We start from the raw sequence: 17,864 nt of genomic DNA, 5'->3' as shown, positions 1-17,864 counted from the left end.
AGAATAATAATATGTGAATTAAACTTGGTTCACCTAAAAATAATATAATTATGATCTAATAAATAATTTTGTCATCTTTAAAGGCCCGTTCACACCAAAGACAAGAACGATATAGTTTTCAAAATCTTTCTACATTTAAAAGAAAAGCACTACACTACAATGATAACGGCACAGAGGAACGATATAGAGTGCAACAGTGCCTGCTTTCAGCGGCGTTGGTTCCGGAAGTTGGGAAAGAACGGCAATCCCATGAAGCATTGCGAACTGCATAATCTAATTAAAAACGATGGAGAAATATATATACACTCACAAATATATTCTAATATGTAGGTAGGCTATACAAATATTTTGCTATACAAGTATTTTGAGACCATATAGGGAGATCGACTCGATTACTTCATTTACGTGTTTCATGGGAGTGGGCGGGGCTAAAGAGCTCTTTTGGTGTTTAACTTTTTTAGACTCTGATCGTAGAATTTTCTGTACAGCATCATGGGTAATGTAGTTTCTCACCACAAAATTTGCTGTTCAGCACGATTACTTTTAAAAAATAAGTTGAAACAATGCGGGCTGACACAGAATAACGAATTTATTTGGAAAGCAGCTACACTTCATTTCTATTCCAATGAATAAATTGAGTCTACAACATTGGAACGACATTAGTTGACTACATGGTGACGACACAAGTTTAATTTTTTGCGTGAACTTTCCCTTTAAATGTGTGGGCTAGGCCTACTCAACAGAAAGGAAAAAAACATGCATTGATTTAGGTATTCAACTTTTTTCCACCAGCTCATTTCCATGTTCTAAACAAAAAGAACGCATCGTCTTATATACCCGGCTAGGGCACTCCAAATATTCGCTGTCGTCCATGACAACGTATATCAGCGCAAAGTCGGCGCTATCACGCGGACTCGACTCACGATTATAGTGTACACAGTAGCTTAATCGTTTTTTATTCTTTGTGGAGGTAAGATTATAATATTTAAATTCAATTCAACATGTAATGTCAGAGTAGGCTATTTAATTAAAATGTCAGTAGCCGCGCAATAAATGGGATTAAGTGCAGTCAGCTGGTCGTTAACGCAAAATAAAACATCGACAGTAATCTCTCCGCTGTATACCTCACTTACCATGTAATGCACTTTTTCATATCTGTTGTATTTCATCATTAATACAGAGACGACTTGTAGGTTATTAAGTGGATGAGGATCCATAGCGCCAGGTGGGAAACGTTCTATCACAGCCTATAATCACAGCCCTGGTGTGTGTGTGTGTGTGTGTGACAGGGTGTTAAATCTGAAGGAAGTTATTTTTGAAGAACAGTCTGCTGGACATCTCGCTGACCTTCACAGGTTTGCACCTGCTTCACAGCACAGGTGGTTTGTTTTTGAAAAATACCTGCAAAAGGTAAGAGATGGAGTAGCTTTTTGTGCTGTAAAAGTCATAAACTTCTGAGAAACCATGAGTCGTAATGTGTCATAAATGGGGTTTGACACTATATACATTATGCCGGGGTGAGGGTATACAACCAGTGATTATTTTAAAATGCATCTGTGTGCATGTAATAAACCCCAAGGTGTCTACACTAATCTCTATGTGAAAGTGCACTCTCTAGTGACCGTAGTGGGAATGTACACTTTTGCTCCATGTAATGCCAGTTATAGTCCACAGCCATTAATTTTGACGTAACCTACAGCTCTCTAGCGCCCCCGTGTGGCGTGTGATGTATAATTAATTTCAATGAATGACAGTATGTGGTTGCAGTGGATTGGGAAAGTCAAACACTTTTTCCTGCTATATGTAGTCACTTAAATTGTTAGAATTACGTTATCTAATATTACCTGGCCATGCATATAGTAGGCTACTTTATTTCCACAATGAAATCCATAAAAATTACAGTTACTATAGCGTCATATACAGTACTACATTTTCATCTAAGACGTATGATGAAACATTTAGTTAAACCTTAGCTTTGGTTGAAGTTATTTTAATAGTGTCAGTGTTTATTTGAGATCAATCTGAACAGGATCTTGACCCACACCAGATTAATTACAACATGAAAACACTTTATTCGTCCAATATTATGGCGTATCGTATGGGAAACTGTTCAAAAGAGAGAAAAAGATATTACTGACTTGTATTTCATACAGTAATGATGAACCAGTGGATATTAAATGGCTTATTAAGGTATCGCACCTCTTGACTTAGTAATCTATGGTCATAATTACAATGCCTACTGAACATTAAGCAAAAACACAAAGATCACAAGCATACAGCAGTTTGTTTCCAAAATAGATGGGACGATATATTCAATGTCTCATAGCGTACTAGCATGCACTGTGGCTGGGCTTAAATGGGGGAAAATAGCAGCACAAGACAAATAGTGCCATGAAAACTCCTCAATTCTATAGCCTAGTTTACAAAAGATATTTGTCGAAGCTTGGTGTTATTCATTCAAAACCCCGCCCCCCAACTCCACCCCCCACCGGTTATCCCAAAAGGCCAGGCAGAGATGGAGAATATAAGGGGAAAGGCATTGGAATAATACAACAATTCACATTCGGTCTGAACAGCAAGCGTTTTCCTCTCTACAACAGTTTACATTGGGAATAAATGTACAATTACGACATCATAAAATCCATGAGCTAAACGAGAGATGAAAGACTACAGGCGTTATATGCGGTTGCTTTAAGCTTTGAATAAATACATAAATAAATAAATACACATCATGCTTTTTTTGACATGAATGTGAGTCAGGCTTTTGACATGAATTTTTAGTCAGGCTTAGCATGGATGCATAACTATGCAAATGAAAAATCGCCCTCAAAATACCAGCCCGCGTACAAAATATCCTGTTTTTTTTTATTTACCTGTACAATTTGACAAAATCCGAATTCAACCCTTCAAATTACAGGCATTCGCAATCTGTAAAGTAATTAAGAGTCCTTGTCAGTTTGATTACATATCAGTTCAAAGGACGCATTCATGTTTTGTAAACATCGTTACCAAACCAGATCATTCGCTAATTGGCTGCATTTGATTTTTCTTTTGCTCGTTTCACATGAAAGTGAGAATCTACGAGTGCGACTCTTCAACGGATCACCTTCAAAGCTTCTCTTCCAGTTTAAATGCTGCGCTAATTAATAACAGGGACTGGCGCTTTCGCTAAGCTAAATGTTCATCGGAGTATCTAAACGCTGGCCGAAGCTTGACAAATAACCCTGCTCTTCTTTTGAGGTTGTGGCATAATCTAGCATCTGAGCCCCCTGTGTTTATACAGTGCGTTTTTCAAGAATTCGTATCACAACAGCAATAAGACACTTGCTGCGAAGTTGTTCGTGAGCTCAAACATTACTAGTGTATGTATATATTAGTCAACAATGCGTTAGTACATTATGTGAACAAGCACCTATACTACGATTCCATGAGAATTCAGTGAGGAGACTAGTATTCAGACAGGACGTACGTCGTAAACGATATAATAAATGGCGTCATGCATTTTTTAAATTTATTTAGAAAAACAATGCAACTTTCTCTTAAATTGCGAGAAATAGCTCTGGAGATGAGTTAAACCCTAGTCTTCAAGGTATCGACCTCTTCTGTGCTTTTAAAGAGATGTTTTGCTGAGGTCGACCTTGACCGGGAGAGGCCCCGCCTCCTTGATCTCCGATTGGCCGATTGTCATCGCGATCACTGGCGTCAAGTGGTAGGGGTTCACCTTCTGGGTGTCATCCATGAACTCTTTATCTCCATTGATGCTAAGCTGGAAGTATAACATTGATTATTGACATTTCATTTTTGTATTCAAAACATATATTAAAAGTACTTTATACTTTATAGTAGCCACCCTCTTGAAGGAGTTCCCATGTGTGCTGGATACTTGTTGGCTGCTTTTCTTTCACTATTTGCGCCTACTTTTCTATTTAAAGAAATGCTCTCACATCGGCTGCCTTATATTTGACTGGTAGTGTGTGTTTGATGAATGAACAGGTACCTGAGTTTTGATGTGCTGCTCGGGTGCCGTGACAAGACTGGCACAGCTAAGCCACAGCATCACCATGATGGACAGGAAGAGGCACGCGGCTAAAATCCAACGTGGCAGTCCTGAGCGTCTAGGGGACAGAAATGGTAAGAAGTTACACATTGATGATACCGTTACATCCATTAAGACATTAAAACACTTAAAAAAGCTCAAATCATGTTAAAAAAATCTATTTAAAAGTGTATCAAGGTTTTGTTTGTTTTTTACTAAAAAGTGTGTATATATAATAAATAAGTATTTAGATATTTATTTGTAACTTATATACACACACACATGTGTGTGCGCGTGTATACAATTGAATTATTAATGATTAATTTATATAAATTGCATTTATAAAAGTATATAAATTAAAAATATACATACACAAAAGTATATATTAAATTATATCTAAAATAGTTTATATATGTTGGACAAATAAATGATATATGTAAACAATATAAATAATTAATCTGTGTAAAATACATTAAAATACATAAATTAAATATAAAAATTATGTACATTTAAAATATACATTCACAAAAATGTGTATTTAATACATACTAATATATATATATATATGTGTGTGTGTGTGTGTGATTGTATATATATATATATATATATATATATATATATATACACACACAAACACCATATTAACATTATTCAAACATTACTGTGACATAACCAAACTATTACCAAAATGCAACTGCTGGATAAATAGAAGCCCCTCTGACACCCACCTTGACATGCAGCCCAGGAAGTCGTGCTCAGCAGCTGGATCCTCGACATGCTGGCTGACATGCTTTCCTTTCACCCCAGGTTTTGCCGCATTCCTCTCCCCATGTGACCTCCCACCTGGAAGGATGCAGAGGCAGCACTTTCAGCATGCGGACATTGATTTTATGACCCTCAAGCTCCGGACAAACTACAGCGGCGCAGCACAGGATGTGTCGCAAATGAAAGTCAAAGCTCAAGCTCTGGTCCTTGGCTCCACTCAAATGAGCTTTCAGAGGAAAAAAGGAAAGCTGTCGGCAGCCATCTGGGGTGAAAGCGGTCACTCTTACCAGTATGTGGCCGCTGTGTGTGGGAGTTGACTTGGGGCCAGGGTTTGTCAACCACGTTGGAGCGCGGGGCTTGTAACTCAGGCAAGGAGTACTCGATCTCTGGCTGGCTCTGGGAGAATCAACAAACACACTGTCAAGGGCAGGAAACCGTATTATGGGATTTACTCAGCAGAAAGGCTTCTGAATGAAACGGTTGGGTTTGTGACCGTTTTGTTGTGGTGAGGTTTTCAACAATCATGCACAGGCTGGCAAAGCAGAAAAAAAAATTCCAGAGTGACATACAAAAGCTGTGACTCTTACAAACATACAGGTGATGAATAGCACGGTTAAATATGATGATGTAGAGGGCACGTTTCAAAAACTGCTAGTGCAGCTCCTGCACGCGCCTGTATCATGTGGACAGCTAGAATTGGCAAAAATAGATTCCCAAAAGGCAAGCTTTGAAAAAAGAAAGACCCGACACCAGGTTTTGATTTGATTTGATTACGTAAATTGCAACATTTTATGGAACTGGGTGGTTCCTGTTTATATGGTAACTGCAACCAGTTAAATAAATTATATTAAATAAATTGTATATATTAATTATATTTATTTAATATATATTTATATATATGTATTAATTAGAAATAAAATATATTAAATACATTTGAAATATTATAATCTAGAACTGTGTTCTCACCAGCATTGACAAGTAGCACACAGGAATATATACATTTGACTTGGTTTACTTTTTTGTTTTGCGTTGCACTTGGTAGCCCCTCCCACAGTGGAATCTGATTGGTCTAATCCTGCTCAACATATAATGCCTCTGAATATCACTGAATATGGTTGTGTCATTTGCACATAATTTGTACTTTCACAGACAAACTACTTCCCACTTGACTGTTGTCACGTTGGACCTGGTAAGAACTTGGTGTAAGGCGGTCAAGTCGACATTTCGGGTTTGCTTGATGCCATCAGGATTCTTTAAAAGCTATTGTCAGCTGTTTCCAGTTCGAGAAACCATGTCAACGAAGTCTCTCTTTCCACCGTCAATTACATGGCTGCCTGGCGGCGCCAAGCCATGCTGGTCAAACCGAGCACTAGACGGCAACTCTGACGAGAGCGAGGGGACAACTTGACTTGAATAAGAGCTTTTAAGAGGCCACTTTCAAACATGATCCAAAGGATGTGGATTTGAAATCTGTCTCAGTCTACAACTGGACGTGTTCCTTTCTGCCCCTCCATCTCGCCTTGTATGAGTAAATTAGCACATGTTTTTTAAGACTAGGTTTCTTTAGTAGCCCCTTGAGATCTTATTAAAGAGAGATTTTTGCTCTCTTCCACTGAATTCTTCTAAAACGGGCTCAGCAGAGCGGACCTCTGAGATAACCTCTCCAGGGAGGCTCATGTGAACCTCCAGAATGACCACAGAGAGGGAAACACATGATTTTTCATGTCAGAGTCGCGGTAGACGTGAATGTGAGGAACTGTTTGGAGTGTCATGTTATTTCTATGGTCTTTAACTGGAGGCAGAAGGGGTACATTGGAATTGTACTTTTTGCATATGTATAAATGACTGGTGTGTCCAATCCTAATTTCTAAAGATTAAAGGAATAGTTCAGACAAAATGGAAATCTTGTCATCATTTACTCACCCTCATGCTGTTCTAAAACCATATGACTTTCTTTTGTGGGGAGAAAATCTGAAGTCTGTTTTCTGTATTCTTTTTGTATGCAATTACAGTGAATTACAGGAATTATAGGGATTGAAGCATTCAGGCTTCAAAAGGGTAAAAGTATCATAAAAAAAAAAAATCCCCATATGACTTGAGCACTATAGTGATTTCAACAAATCATGCTGTTTAACAACCATAGTACGTTGCATTGTTGGAGAAATTAAATAAGCTTTGTAGTAACTGTCACACATCCGTTTAAACCATGTTGCAATTTACTTAAAGGGTTAGTTCACCCAAAAATGAAAATAATGTCATTAATGACTCACCCTCATGACGTTCTAAGCCCGTAAGACCTCCGTTCATCTTCGGAACACAGTTTAAGATATTTTAGATTTAGTCCGAGAGATTTCTGTCCCTCCATTGAAGCTGTATATACAGTATACTGTCCATGTCCATAAAGGTAATAAAAACATCATCAAAGTAGTCCATGTGACATCAGTGGGTTAGTTAGAAGTTTTTGAAGCATCGAAAATACTTTTTGGTCCAAAAATAACACAAAATAAGACTTTATTCAGCATTGTATTCTCTCCCGGGTCTGTTGTGAATCTGCGTTCAGGACTCCGCAGTGACGCTGCTGACGTAAGACGCTGATGACGTGTTATCTGGTGCGCCCGAGCTTCGTTTACAGTCTGAGGGAGACGCACGCTATATTCAAGCTATTCTACATTGTTTGCGTGGATATCATTTTTTTAATGGTGCGTAAATGTGCATGTCGCGGATGAGACACTTTTACAGCGTGCGTCTCCCTCAGTCTATAAATGAAGCTCGGGCGCACCAGATAACACGTCATCAGCGTCTTACGCCATCAGTGTAACTGTGAAGTATTGACAACAGACCCGGGAGAGAATACAATGTTGAATAAAGTCTTATTTTGTGTTATTTTTGGACCAAAAAGTATTTTCGATGCTTCAAAAACTTCTAACTAACCCACTGATGTCACATGGACTACTTTGATGATGTTTTTATTACCTTTATGGACATGGACAGTATACTGTATATACAGCTTCAATGGAGGGACAGAAATCTCTCGGACTAAATCTAAAATATCTTAAACTGTGTTCCGAAGATGAACGGAGGTCTTACGGGCTTAGAACGACATGAGGGTGAGTCATTAATGACATTATTTTCATTTTTGGGTGAACTAACACTTTAAGAGCATGCACCACCTCATATAATGGTAATGGATGCACAATATATCTGACACCATATCGGTTTCAGCCGATACATGTTCATTTTCAATTGTATTGTTATTGTCCACGATAAGAAAATTGGGCCGATGCATTATAGCCGATAAATAATGGATTATTTCCTTCAGCTGAGACACTTCAGATGCGCTCTGTTCGCCATGATGGTTTTGAATTACTTGAAATGTGATTGGAATCACTTCAAAAAAGGAAAATACAGTTAAGTGCAACATGTGCAGTGCAAGTCTATCATATAGGCTACATAAAATTATAATAAGAATATTATGCCACATAAATTATATAAAAATCGGCTTTCAAATATAAAGAATGATCGGTTATCAATATTATGTTCATGTTGGTGCATCCCTACATCAATTTAACAAGAAACGGCTTCTAACCACAAGTCGAGAGCTTTTCGGTGTTGTTTGTGAATGTTCGTTGGAACTAATGGTTTTGTAAATCAGTATCAGAATCTGTGACCATAGTTTGCTAACATCCCTTTTGGGAAACGCTCACAAGATTGGTTTTGTGAACAGGATCAACCAATTCACTGAAAAGATTACAGGCTACAAAATAATTGTTTAATACACTCATATATAAATAATAATATGTTTTGATTGCGTTCCACAGAGGAAAGAACGTCATATGGATTTTTAACAACATGAAGGTGAGTACAGAATTTTTATATTTTGGCGAACTAATTCTTTACATAAACAGACATGAAGTCATGAAATGCAACATAGTATGGGCAATTTAGCTCCACAAAAAGCTTGAGTCTCGCAGTTGCGTTAATTGAAAGGGATGCTGTCAAAACTATTGAATCCAGATGTCCGCGGGGGATGAGAATCAAAGGGGAAAAAATGAACATCTGAGGAAGTTAATGTTGACTGGCCACAGACCAATGGAATCTTGCCATTAGTGAAAGCGGTCTGATGTGCATCTGTCACGCATTACCGCAGAACTCGCCAAAGGTGATCAATGCAGCTTACGAGACTGCCAAGAAGACGAGGCAGAGATTGTTGACTTCATAGTAAACAATCCCATTTCCCTTATTAGGAATTTGCTTGCTTTCTCCAAACTTGTCTTTTCGCATGTAGCGGCCGTCCACATTGAACAAGCACAGAATTTAAACAAGATGGCCGACCTCCGTCCAAACAAAAATCCATTGCACCAATCAGTGGCTATTCAGCGAACGAGTCGTGTTTACCCTTCAGCTCAGAGGAAATAGTCTGATTCCTGTTGATTACCTCATCAAAACCCTGGACAGAACGGACAAACATCAAGCCCAGACTGCAGTATAACCAATGTCAAATGTCGGCCTGATACTGATGTGAAACTAGGCTGCAGATCATAGTGTAGATCTGAGGAATGGGGGATTAAATACAAATGCAAATGTCTGGGTTACAGTAAGATAAAGTTGGTGGGACAATCTGTAAATGTTAAAAGCCACAAAACTTAAAAACTCTTACTAACCTTTTCTGTATAAAGTTAATTAATTTTAATTATAAACCCTAAAAAGACAAATTCCTCAGTTAAAACTTGTGTATTATTTGAGCTGCATTTTTTTATGCAACTGCTTTAAAAAAAATTATAAGCTTCACATTTCTGCTTTTAAATATTCTAAAATCTAGCCCCATTCACTTCCATCGTAAGAGCCTGTTGCTTTTTCACAGAAAAAGAAAAAGGAAGAGAGAAATTCTGTTGATTGAGCTTAAAGGACAAGTTTGGTATTTTACACTTAAAGCCCTGTTTTCAGATCGTTTCTAATGAAATAGAACGGTTAAGATTAAAATTTTAGTCGTTTTTGTCCAACTCCATTGACTTGTATTGGATGTGCTGTGAGGTACAAGTCAATGGAGTTGGACAAAAACTACGATAAAACCTGTTGGAAAGCATCTTTTGCACATCTTTTTGTGTGAGCATATCAGTGAACACCCCTGACCACTCGGTGAGTTTCACGTCTTTGTAAACGAAAGTTGAATTTGTTTTAGGAAGGATTATTCCTGTGCACCTATGCAGCCATTGTGGAGGTGGGGGGGAAAGCGAAAGAAACCATAAATTCTCGGGACAGCAGCATGTGTCCAAATTTTTATCTTAACCGTTCTATTTCATCAGAAACAATCTGAAAAAAGGGGCTTTAAGTGTAAAATACCGAACTTGTCCTGTAACTTGTACAGAATCCCTTTAATAAACGGTCCAAAAAATAGCACAGTGTTAACACTGCCTGTTCTTGAATAGTTCAGAATAAATGTGGCTAAAAATACTGGTTATGGTTTTATTTGGCTATTGATGTATTCCCGTAAATGTTCAAATGAAAATTATTCTACCATTACAGATATTCGGGAAAGTTCCAGAGAAGTCACGGAGCGCTGGAAGAACTTCCACCGGAGAACCTCAGACATCAATTCAAAGAGGTTTTTCAATAAGCAGGTTCATATAGAATTTTACATTTGGTTTATACCAATGCTTCCTTACTAGTGATTGGATTCTTTCAAGATTTTTTCAAGCTTCAGGGAAATTTGTGAAGTGCTGTGGGAAGCACTTGGGGAAGCTCTTTCTGAAGTGCAAGAATTCCCTACAGACCTCTCTTCGAAGATACATTTTATTAGTTCCTCACAAAAATCAAACAGATTATAACATAAATCTCGACTTTCAAAATCCAGCACACCCAAAGTTCTGTTTTCATGCCGTGCTATTTATATTCCAGTTGTGCGGTGGTTCGCGTAACTGTGAAAACGGCATCATCCAGGCCAAATGCACACCACAGCAGGTCTGTTGAAAAACAATCTGTTTTCATTTCTCTGTTTAGACGCCCAAGGCAAAAAAGCCCATCATTAGTGCTCCACTTCCTCCAGAAATTGACTCTCCCTATTTCTACAAAGTTACAATCCCATAAGCTTGATTTAATGGATTGGTAGCGAGATGCTACCGCTTAAACCTTGGGTTTTCACCCGCTGTGCAATCTCTGTCCCGTCTCAGTCCTTCACTTGGGCTGGCTATCTTCCAGCTGACCGCTAAATACAGGCCAGGCCTGCCGCAGGACGGCTGTGGAGGTTTTCTCTCGCCTCTTCTCCTGTCATGGCCGTTAAATGCACAATCATCAAAACTGAAAAAGCTTGTAATGATGAAATTTTACATTTCTATTTGTTTTAAGTGAAGCTTAGCGATTTTTTTTGAAGAACTCTTTATTTACTTAATCGTTTTGAGGTCGTCTAATGATTGTAGTTGGTTTAGAAACAGCAGGGAACTCACAAAAACATGCTAGGCTATGGATAAAGTTGGATGACCTCCAGGGAGAATAAGGTTTCTGATTAAACATCTTTGAAGAACCAGTCCCCTGCGCTCATATGATCCCAATACTGCATTAATGTGACCGCAACCTTTGTAAAACATACCAGATCTTGAAACCAAGAGCATATGAGAGTCACTAGAGGAATCTTCTACACCAGTGGTTCTCAACTGGAGGGCTGCAACCCAAAATGGGTCACAGGTTTGATCTGATAGGAAAAAACAATGCTAAATGCAAATAATAAAACTCAAAACATTTGAAATGGAGCAGAAAATGCTTCCCAGATATTTTGTTGCAGATATCAGAGGTTGAGTGGCTTGTTTATCCTTAATTTATTAGTTGTCAACGCCAAGAGCATGAAACCCTTGAAATTCAAAGACATTTAGAAAGCATTTGAAAGAATTGGGTCTATGTCAGGTTAATAATTAAATAGACTAATTAATGCATTTAAATATTATGAAATAGTTTAATTAGTGGTAGTATTAATACTTATTATATATACAGTACATAGTAGTAATACATTGTAGGATTAAGTTTCATTAAGTGACATTAAATATTTTAAGTTTCAATAAATATGCATTATAATATTTTCTTATTAATTATATTAATAAAATAATTGAATAAAAGCCTGCTTTCATCAAAACAAAATGAAATAATATATCAAATTAAAACAATTTCTCAGTTTTTGCAACTTTGTATCTTATGATTGGTATTTAATTTCTCAAAAGTTGGACATTTATGTATCATAATTTATCATAAAAGAGTCTAGATTATTTTCAGCAATACCAAAATTACCTTTTTATTTTGAGATGTAAACTGCAGTGTTGTTATTGTTAACTAAAACGAAAACTATTAAAACAAATTTTTGTTAACTGAAATCAAATCAAATAGAAATATTAGATAAACTTAAAACCAAAAAACAAACTTGAATGAAAATTAGAAGTGGTGCATTGGCAACTAACTGAAACAAGTTTAATTGCTAAAAGTCATTTCCAAGTACTTAATTTCAATAAAAAACACTAAAATGTAGGCTATGCAAAAAATACTAATAAATGTACATTTTCAATTTTCAGGAAATTTTTTGTTGAATTTTGTTAATTAAACAATAGGGTCCAATGTACAAACTTGGCCCATTAGCAAAACCAGTTGAGAACCACATGAAGTCTACTCTATGGACTAACCTGGAACACAACGACCTTCCCATCATCAGCCTGCAGGTAGAAGGTCCAGGTGGAAGAAATGAAGCTCTGGGCGGAACTGACGATGTCATTGCACCAGCTGGACACGGCATCCATCACAGAGATGGGCTTGGGCCGGTTGGTCAGAGCCTTGAGCTGCAGATCAAGCCGAGAGAGCCATTTGATAGAGATGTCAAAACATCAGCGCAATCCCAAAAGGAAACAACCGAGAGTCTTACCTTTCTCCGTTTGATCTCCGGCTCAGCGGGTTGGCTGGCGCACCCTGTGCTGCACGCCTCCTGCTCCAGCAGTTTACTGTAGGCCTCCTGGCACGCTGCACACACACACAAACGATACCTGTCAGGCGGCTCCATCTCCATTCAACCCTCCCCACGGTCAAGCAGTCATCAATATCAACAAACATCTGAGCAGCAGCCGCCCGCTCCAGAAAGCGCAGGATTGATTTTCAATAAAACAGCTTCCCTCATGCCTAGCAGCTTCCCACAGACAGCTCTGTTTGCCACAAGCACACAATACCATCTCCAGATAAAAATGAGTGCTATCAGCCTGTCTGCACAACTCTATAGTATATGTCCTTGGGCTATGCGGTGCTTCATTCCCGAACATTAGCCATGTCAAATGTTCATGAACGCATTTAAAACGATAGCTTTTCTTGCCTTCAATTTGTACTAGTATATAGCAGTCTGATATATCTTACTGGTTCTTAAGCAGAGTTCAACTCCTCCTGTGAGGTTTAAACTTATAAGCACTGGAAACTCAATTATGACATGCGTTCAAGAGATTTCGGTCAGAAAAATTTACTTAAGGTGCGGTCAAATTTACCATTGTTTGGCAAATTTTTTAGATGGTCCTCACTGCAGAACACGAAATCCAGGGGGAGGAGTTGCATCCAGATCCAACTCCTCCCACCTTACATAAACCTAAACCTACCCATCTCCACCCCCTGATCCATAAACCCACCCCTAAACCTACCAATCTCAGCCCCCTGATCCCTAAACCTACCCATCTCCACCCCCTGATCCCTAAACCCACCCCTAAACCTACCAATCTCCACCCCCTGATCCCTAAACCCTTTTCAATATGAATGTTTCAGGAACTTTGAGTTAGGGCGAAAGATTTCCCCATGCAGATTTTACGACTGGATCAAGTTGGTCATTCGAATTTGCCACGTTGACCAATAGAAAACTGCATGGTTTGAAAGTGACTTCTGTCACTGTGCGAGTTGTGCTTTACTACTGACAATGGACAATGTACCTTTTTTGTCTGCGAACTTTCGCTAATTTTGTACATAAGTTTGTACATACAAGCACTGGAATTGTAATTACGACACGAGTTCAAACGATTTCGGTCAGAAAAATGTAGCTTAAAGGGTTAAGGTCACCCAAAAATTTAAAGTATCCCATAATTTACTCAACCTCAAGCCATCCTAGGTGTATATGATTTTCTTCTTACAGCCTAAACACATTTGGAGTTATATAAAAAAAATATCCTGGGTCTTCCTAACTTTATAATGGGAGTGAATAGTAACTGAGATTTTGAAGCCCAAAAAAGTGCATCAATCCATGATGAAAGTAATCCATACGGCTCCAGGGGGTTAATAAAAGCCTTCTGAAGAGAAGCGATGCATTTTTGTACGAAACATATTCATATTTATAACTTTATAAACTAGAAAGAATGACTGGCTTCTGGTAACGGCCGTACACAAGTCTAGTTCCGGCGGAAGAGTGACCTCTGACCCGACGGATAATGTATTGAAAAACACGGAAGCGCAGAGGACAGAGCAAAACAAAACACTGGTCACGAATTTGAAGTCTAAACTCTAAAGCATGGGTGGGGAACGTTGGTCCTGGAGAGCCACTGTCCTGCAGAGTTTAGCTCCAACCCTGAAAAAAACTCAGCTGATTTGAGCACTTCTTGCGTTATTTTTGCTTCTTCACGATGACTCGCTTGTTGTAGTCCTCAGTTGTAAGTCGCTTTGGATAAAGGCGTCTGCTAAATGACTAAATGTAAATGTAAATGTAGTCTTAATGATCCTAAAGACATTGATTCAGGGGAGTTTGATTAGGGTTGGAACTAAACTCTGCAGGACAGCGGCTCTCCAGGACCAATGTTCCCACCCCTGCTCTAAAGCGATAACTTTTTCCAAAAATAAATGTCAGAGGAGCTTGAGTTTGTTGCTCAGCCCTATTTGTTTGAACCGCGAGAGGTGTCAAAGCTTACGCTACTCCTACATCCTACGCCAGAACTCAACTCTCTTGTGAACGGGCGGGCAACAACGCATCTTCTTGCAACAACGCATCACTTCACTTCAGAAGGCCTTTATTAACCCCCTGAGCCGTATGGATTACTTTTATGATGGATGGATGCACTTTTTTGGGCTTCAAAATCTCAGTTACTATTCACGTCCATTATAAAGCTTGGAAGAGCCATTTTATTTCCATATAACTCCGATTGTGTTTGGCAAAAAAAAAAAAAAAGTAATATACACCTAAGATGGCTTGAGGGTGAGTAAATGTTTGGGATAATTTTCATTTTTGGGTGAACCCTTTAGAAGATTCATACATTGCTACACATTTGACAATGGACCCTTTTTTACTGCAAAATTTCGCTAAAGTGACCATCTTTAAACTGCATTTGAAACTGTCGCTTCGAAAGCTACAAGCTAAAGGTAATTTGAAATAGTTAGCTATCCAATGATGTCATCTATAAGTTCAGCGTAGTCATATTTTTGCTAGCACAAAATGAATGATTGAATCTCAATAAGAGTGACAATATCAAACTTGCACAGGTAAATATATACAACATATACATGTTTTTAAATCTCTTACTGTCAAAAACAAACCAATTCACTAGAATGATCTGAACGTTCCAATGCTTTAGTTAAGTTAATATCGTTGCTACATTCAGCTACTTCCCAAAACTGGTCAAAATAGGCCGTACCTCCCTGGCACTCTTCCTTGCTGGTATTGATGCCTGAATTTCCATTCACAAACTGGCAGATGGAGTAGAGCCGACAGCCACGGTGACAGGCATTCATGATGGAGTCCTGTAGGGACAAGGTAAAAGCTTCATTCAGAATTAATCCTTTTGTACAGGAACATATGTAATTCCAAGAATCGCTTTAATTAATGTTCGGATGTTTTTATCCACAGGGACGTTGTAGATATATGGAGGTGCTAGTCAAAGGACCTTTTATGCAAAACCCATCTTGAGATCCTCAAAATCATTATGCAAGATGTGACATGCCAACGATTTTCTGAATAGTACGTCAGAATAGAGGATTGATTGTGGGTGGCGATAGCAGAGCACTGGTTGAGGTTTGAAGATGGAAGGGCAAAGTGAGAGGATTCAAACCCACGCAAGGTTGACTCATGACTTTGAGTTACAGGAGTCACCTGACCCTGCAGTGACCTTCAGTAGGCCACAATATCAAAGGTTACTCCAGAATTTACAGGGAGCTGAACAATATGTGTGTGTGTGTGCACGCACACGATGCAAACTGCTGAGGTGAATTCAAGGTACGGATTTGAATTAATCTTTGTGACTCAAATATTTGAATCTGTTCTCTAAAGGAGGTTGGTTCACTGATTCGTTCAGTGAATCCTTTTACAAGTTGCACTGATTTGTGGCAGGAGCGAGTCGTCGAATCATTCAAAGTGATTCGTTAAAAAAACAGTGAGACACACCTGAAAGAGAGCGATTAATTAACTTTGAAGACTTTCATAAATAACCAAACAAACGAATATGGGTGCGAAGCTTCTTCGTTTCTATTTTTCCAAACTCCCAGACGAATGACTCTTATGTGCCGAATCTTTTTAGTGAATCAAAAACATACAGCATGACCACTGTAGTCTGAGGGGCTGTTTACACGACACAGTTTTCAACTAAAAATGGAAAATGTTGAATGCGATTTGGCCGTTCATTTACACCACAACAGCGTTTTGCTGGCCTGAAAATGCTAACTTTTAAAAACGGGATTAAAAGTGCAAGATTTTTACCCATTTTTTTACTAATCATCCTCGAGAGCCGTTTCTTTTTAGTAAATCAAGATCAGTGAATCAGTCGGAATAGCTATTGAATTGCAAGTAATTACTTTCGTTATATCCTGCTTGAAATTTTGAACTTTAGTGTCAGTGGGATTTTATGAAAACGACTGAATGAAAGTTAGTTAAAGGTCCACTTTTAAAGTCATTCAACGTCTATTTGACATACCTTTTCCAATAGTGTTTGTTGTTCTGTTGATATCTGAAATTATCTCATTGTTTTTTAAGGCAGTAAAAGCAACTTGAGTTGATAAGAATTAGAATTGTTCATCCCTTCAAACGAACCTCCACTAGTGCAAAGTGATGCAGGCTGCAGGGAAAATAAGGATTACATCTCAGTTTTTGAATATTTAAATCTAAACGATGTAGGCCTAATTAAATGACGAGGCACACGGATATCGAGAAAATATCAACCCACGTCTAGTTTACATAAGGCTTTACGGGCCATCATCAAACAATGGACTGAATGGAGATGTGCTCGCGTGCTTCGGCGAGAATGCGTTTGGCGCATTTAGAATGCTTGTTGCCGTTTAAACGCATCCGAATGACAGTTCCGGCCAGACAGCGCCTGTGTCTACATATGACCGTTTAAATCCGTGCGTCATGAAGCATCATTCTCGGCCTGTTCTTGGTAGATACAAAGTAACGTTTCCATGCGGTGCCAAAAACTAGGACACAGAAATCCATGAATCGATTAAGAATTGGCTCGGGGTGCTGCCAAATTATGCTCCATTTTTGCGCAGTGTCTTTGCGCAGAACAGTTTTGTGTCAAAATGAAGGTTTGGTTTAGCCTAATCTCGCACGTTGCCTATAGTCATTTTCAATTGCAAAACGATTTTATTTATTCACATTTGCAAATGGCTGCGGCTCTGATGAACCACTAGTAAATGCAAAATAATATTAAATGTATTTTTTTTTTTTCCCACAGGCCGTTACAATATTCTGCTGAAGCATCTGGTATGGCACTTACTTTGGCGGGGCTTTTGTTTTTGATGGACATCTGGCATTGCTTTTTGCAGTAATTGATATCGCCCAGTTGGTTGTCAAACAGATCAGATGATGCCGCCGCCAACGCCACCAGAATCAGAGAGACGAGCGCGGGAACGCCGCGCACCCTGCCGCCGAACTGGAGCATCTTTTATTCGCAGGATTCGGTGCACTGGCGCGTCTGTGGTCGGTTCGGAGCGTCTCGACCTGTCCCTGTCTGTCCCTGCCGTTGCAGCTGCTGCTTCAGTTCGGGCTCTATCAGCCTCGGCGATCTCGTGCCTTTGATGCGCCGTGTCGTCACTCCTCACATCATCACGCACGCGCTGCGCGTCTCCGTCCAATGCATTGCATTGCAGT

At 38.9% G+C, this 17,864-nt stretch overlaps 1 protein-coding gene and 1 long non-coding RNA gene across 2 annotated transcripts; one reads left to right on the top strand and one right to left on the bottom strand.

Annotated features, from left to right (window-relative positions):
• Positions 1–2,050: 2,050 nt before the first annotated feature.
• tmem59l (transmembrane protein 59-like) lies at positions 2,051–17,864 on the bottom strand. The gene is made up of 8 exons (XM_079592429.1): positions 17,491–17,864; positions 15,418–15,523; positions 12,696–12,790; positions 12,460–12,612; positions 5,089–5,197; positions 4,765–4,879; positions 3,998–4,115; positions 2,051–3,766 (listed from the first exon to the last, which is right to left on the bottom strand). The coding sequence occupies exons 1-8, from the start codon at positions 17,653–17,655 to the stop codon at positions 3,611–3,613; spliced, it is 1,017 nt and encodes a 338-aa protein (XP_079448555.1). The 5' UTR covers positions 17,656–17,864; the 3' UTR covers positions 2,051–3,610.
• LOC306987843 lies at positions 3,576–6,694 on the top strand. Its single transcript, XR_013795264.1, has 4 exons — positions 3,576–3,709; positions 3,994–4,131; positions 4,844–5,398; positions 5,951–6,694. It is a non-coding gene; the product is annotated as an uncharacterized lncRNA (long non-coding RNA).

This window comes from Phoxinus phoxinus (genome assembly GCF_949152265.1).
Source record: "Phoxinus phoxinus genome assembly, chromosome: 20".
In the NCBI taxonomy this organism is placed as follows: domain Eukaryota; kingdom Metazoa; phylum Chordata; class Actinopteri; order Cypriniformes; family Leuciscidae; genus Phoxinus; species Phoxinus phoxinus.
Note: the sequence above shows the minus strand (reverse complement) of the source record. Positions and strands in the feature narration are given on the sequence as shown.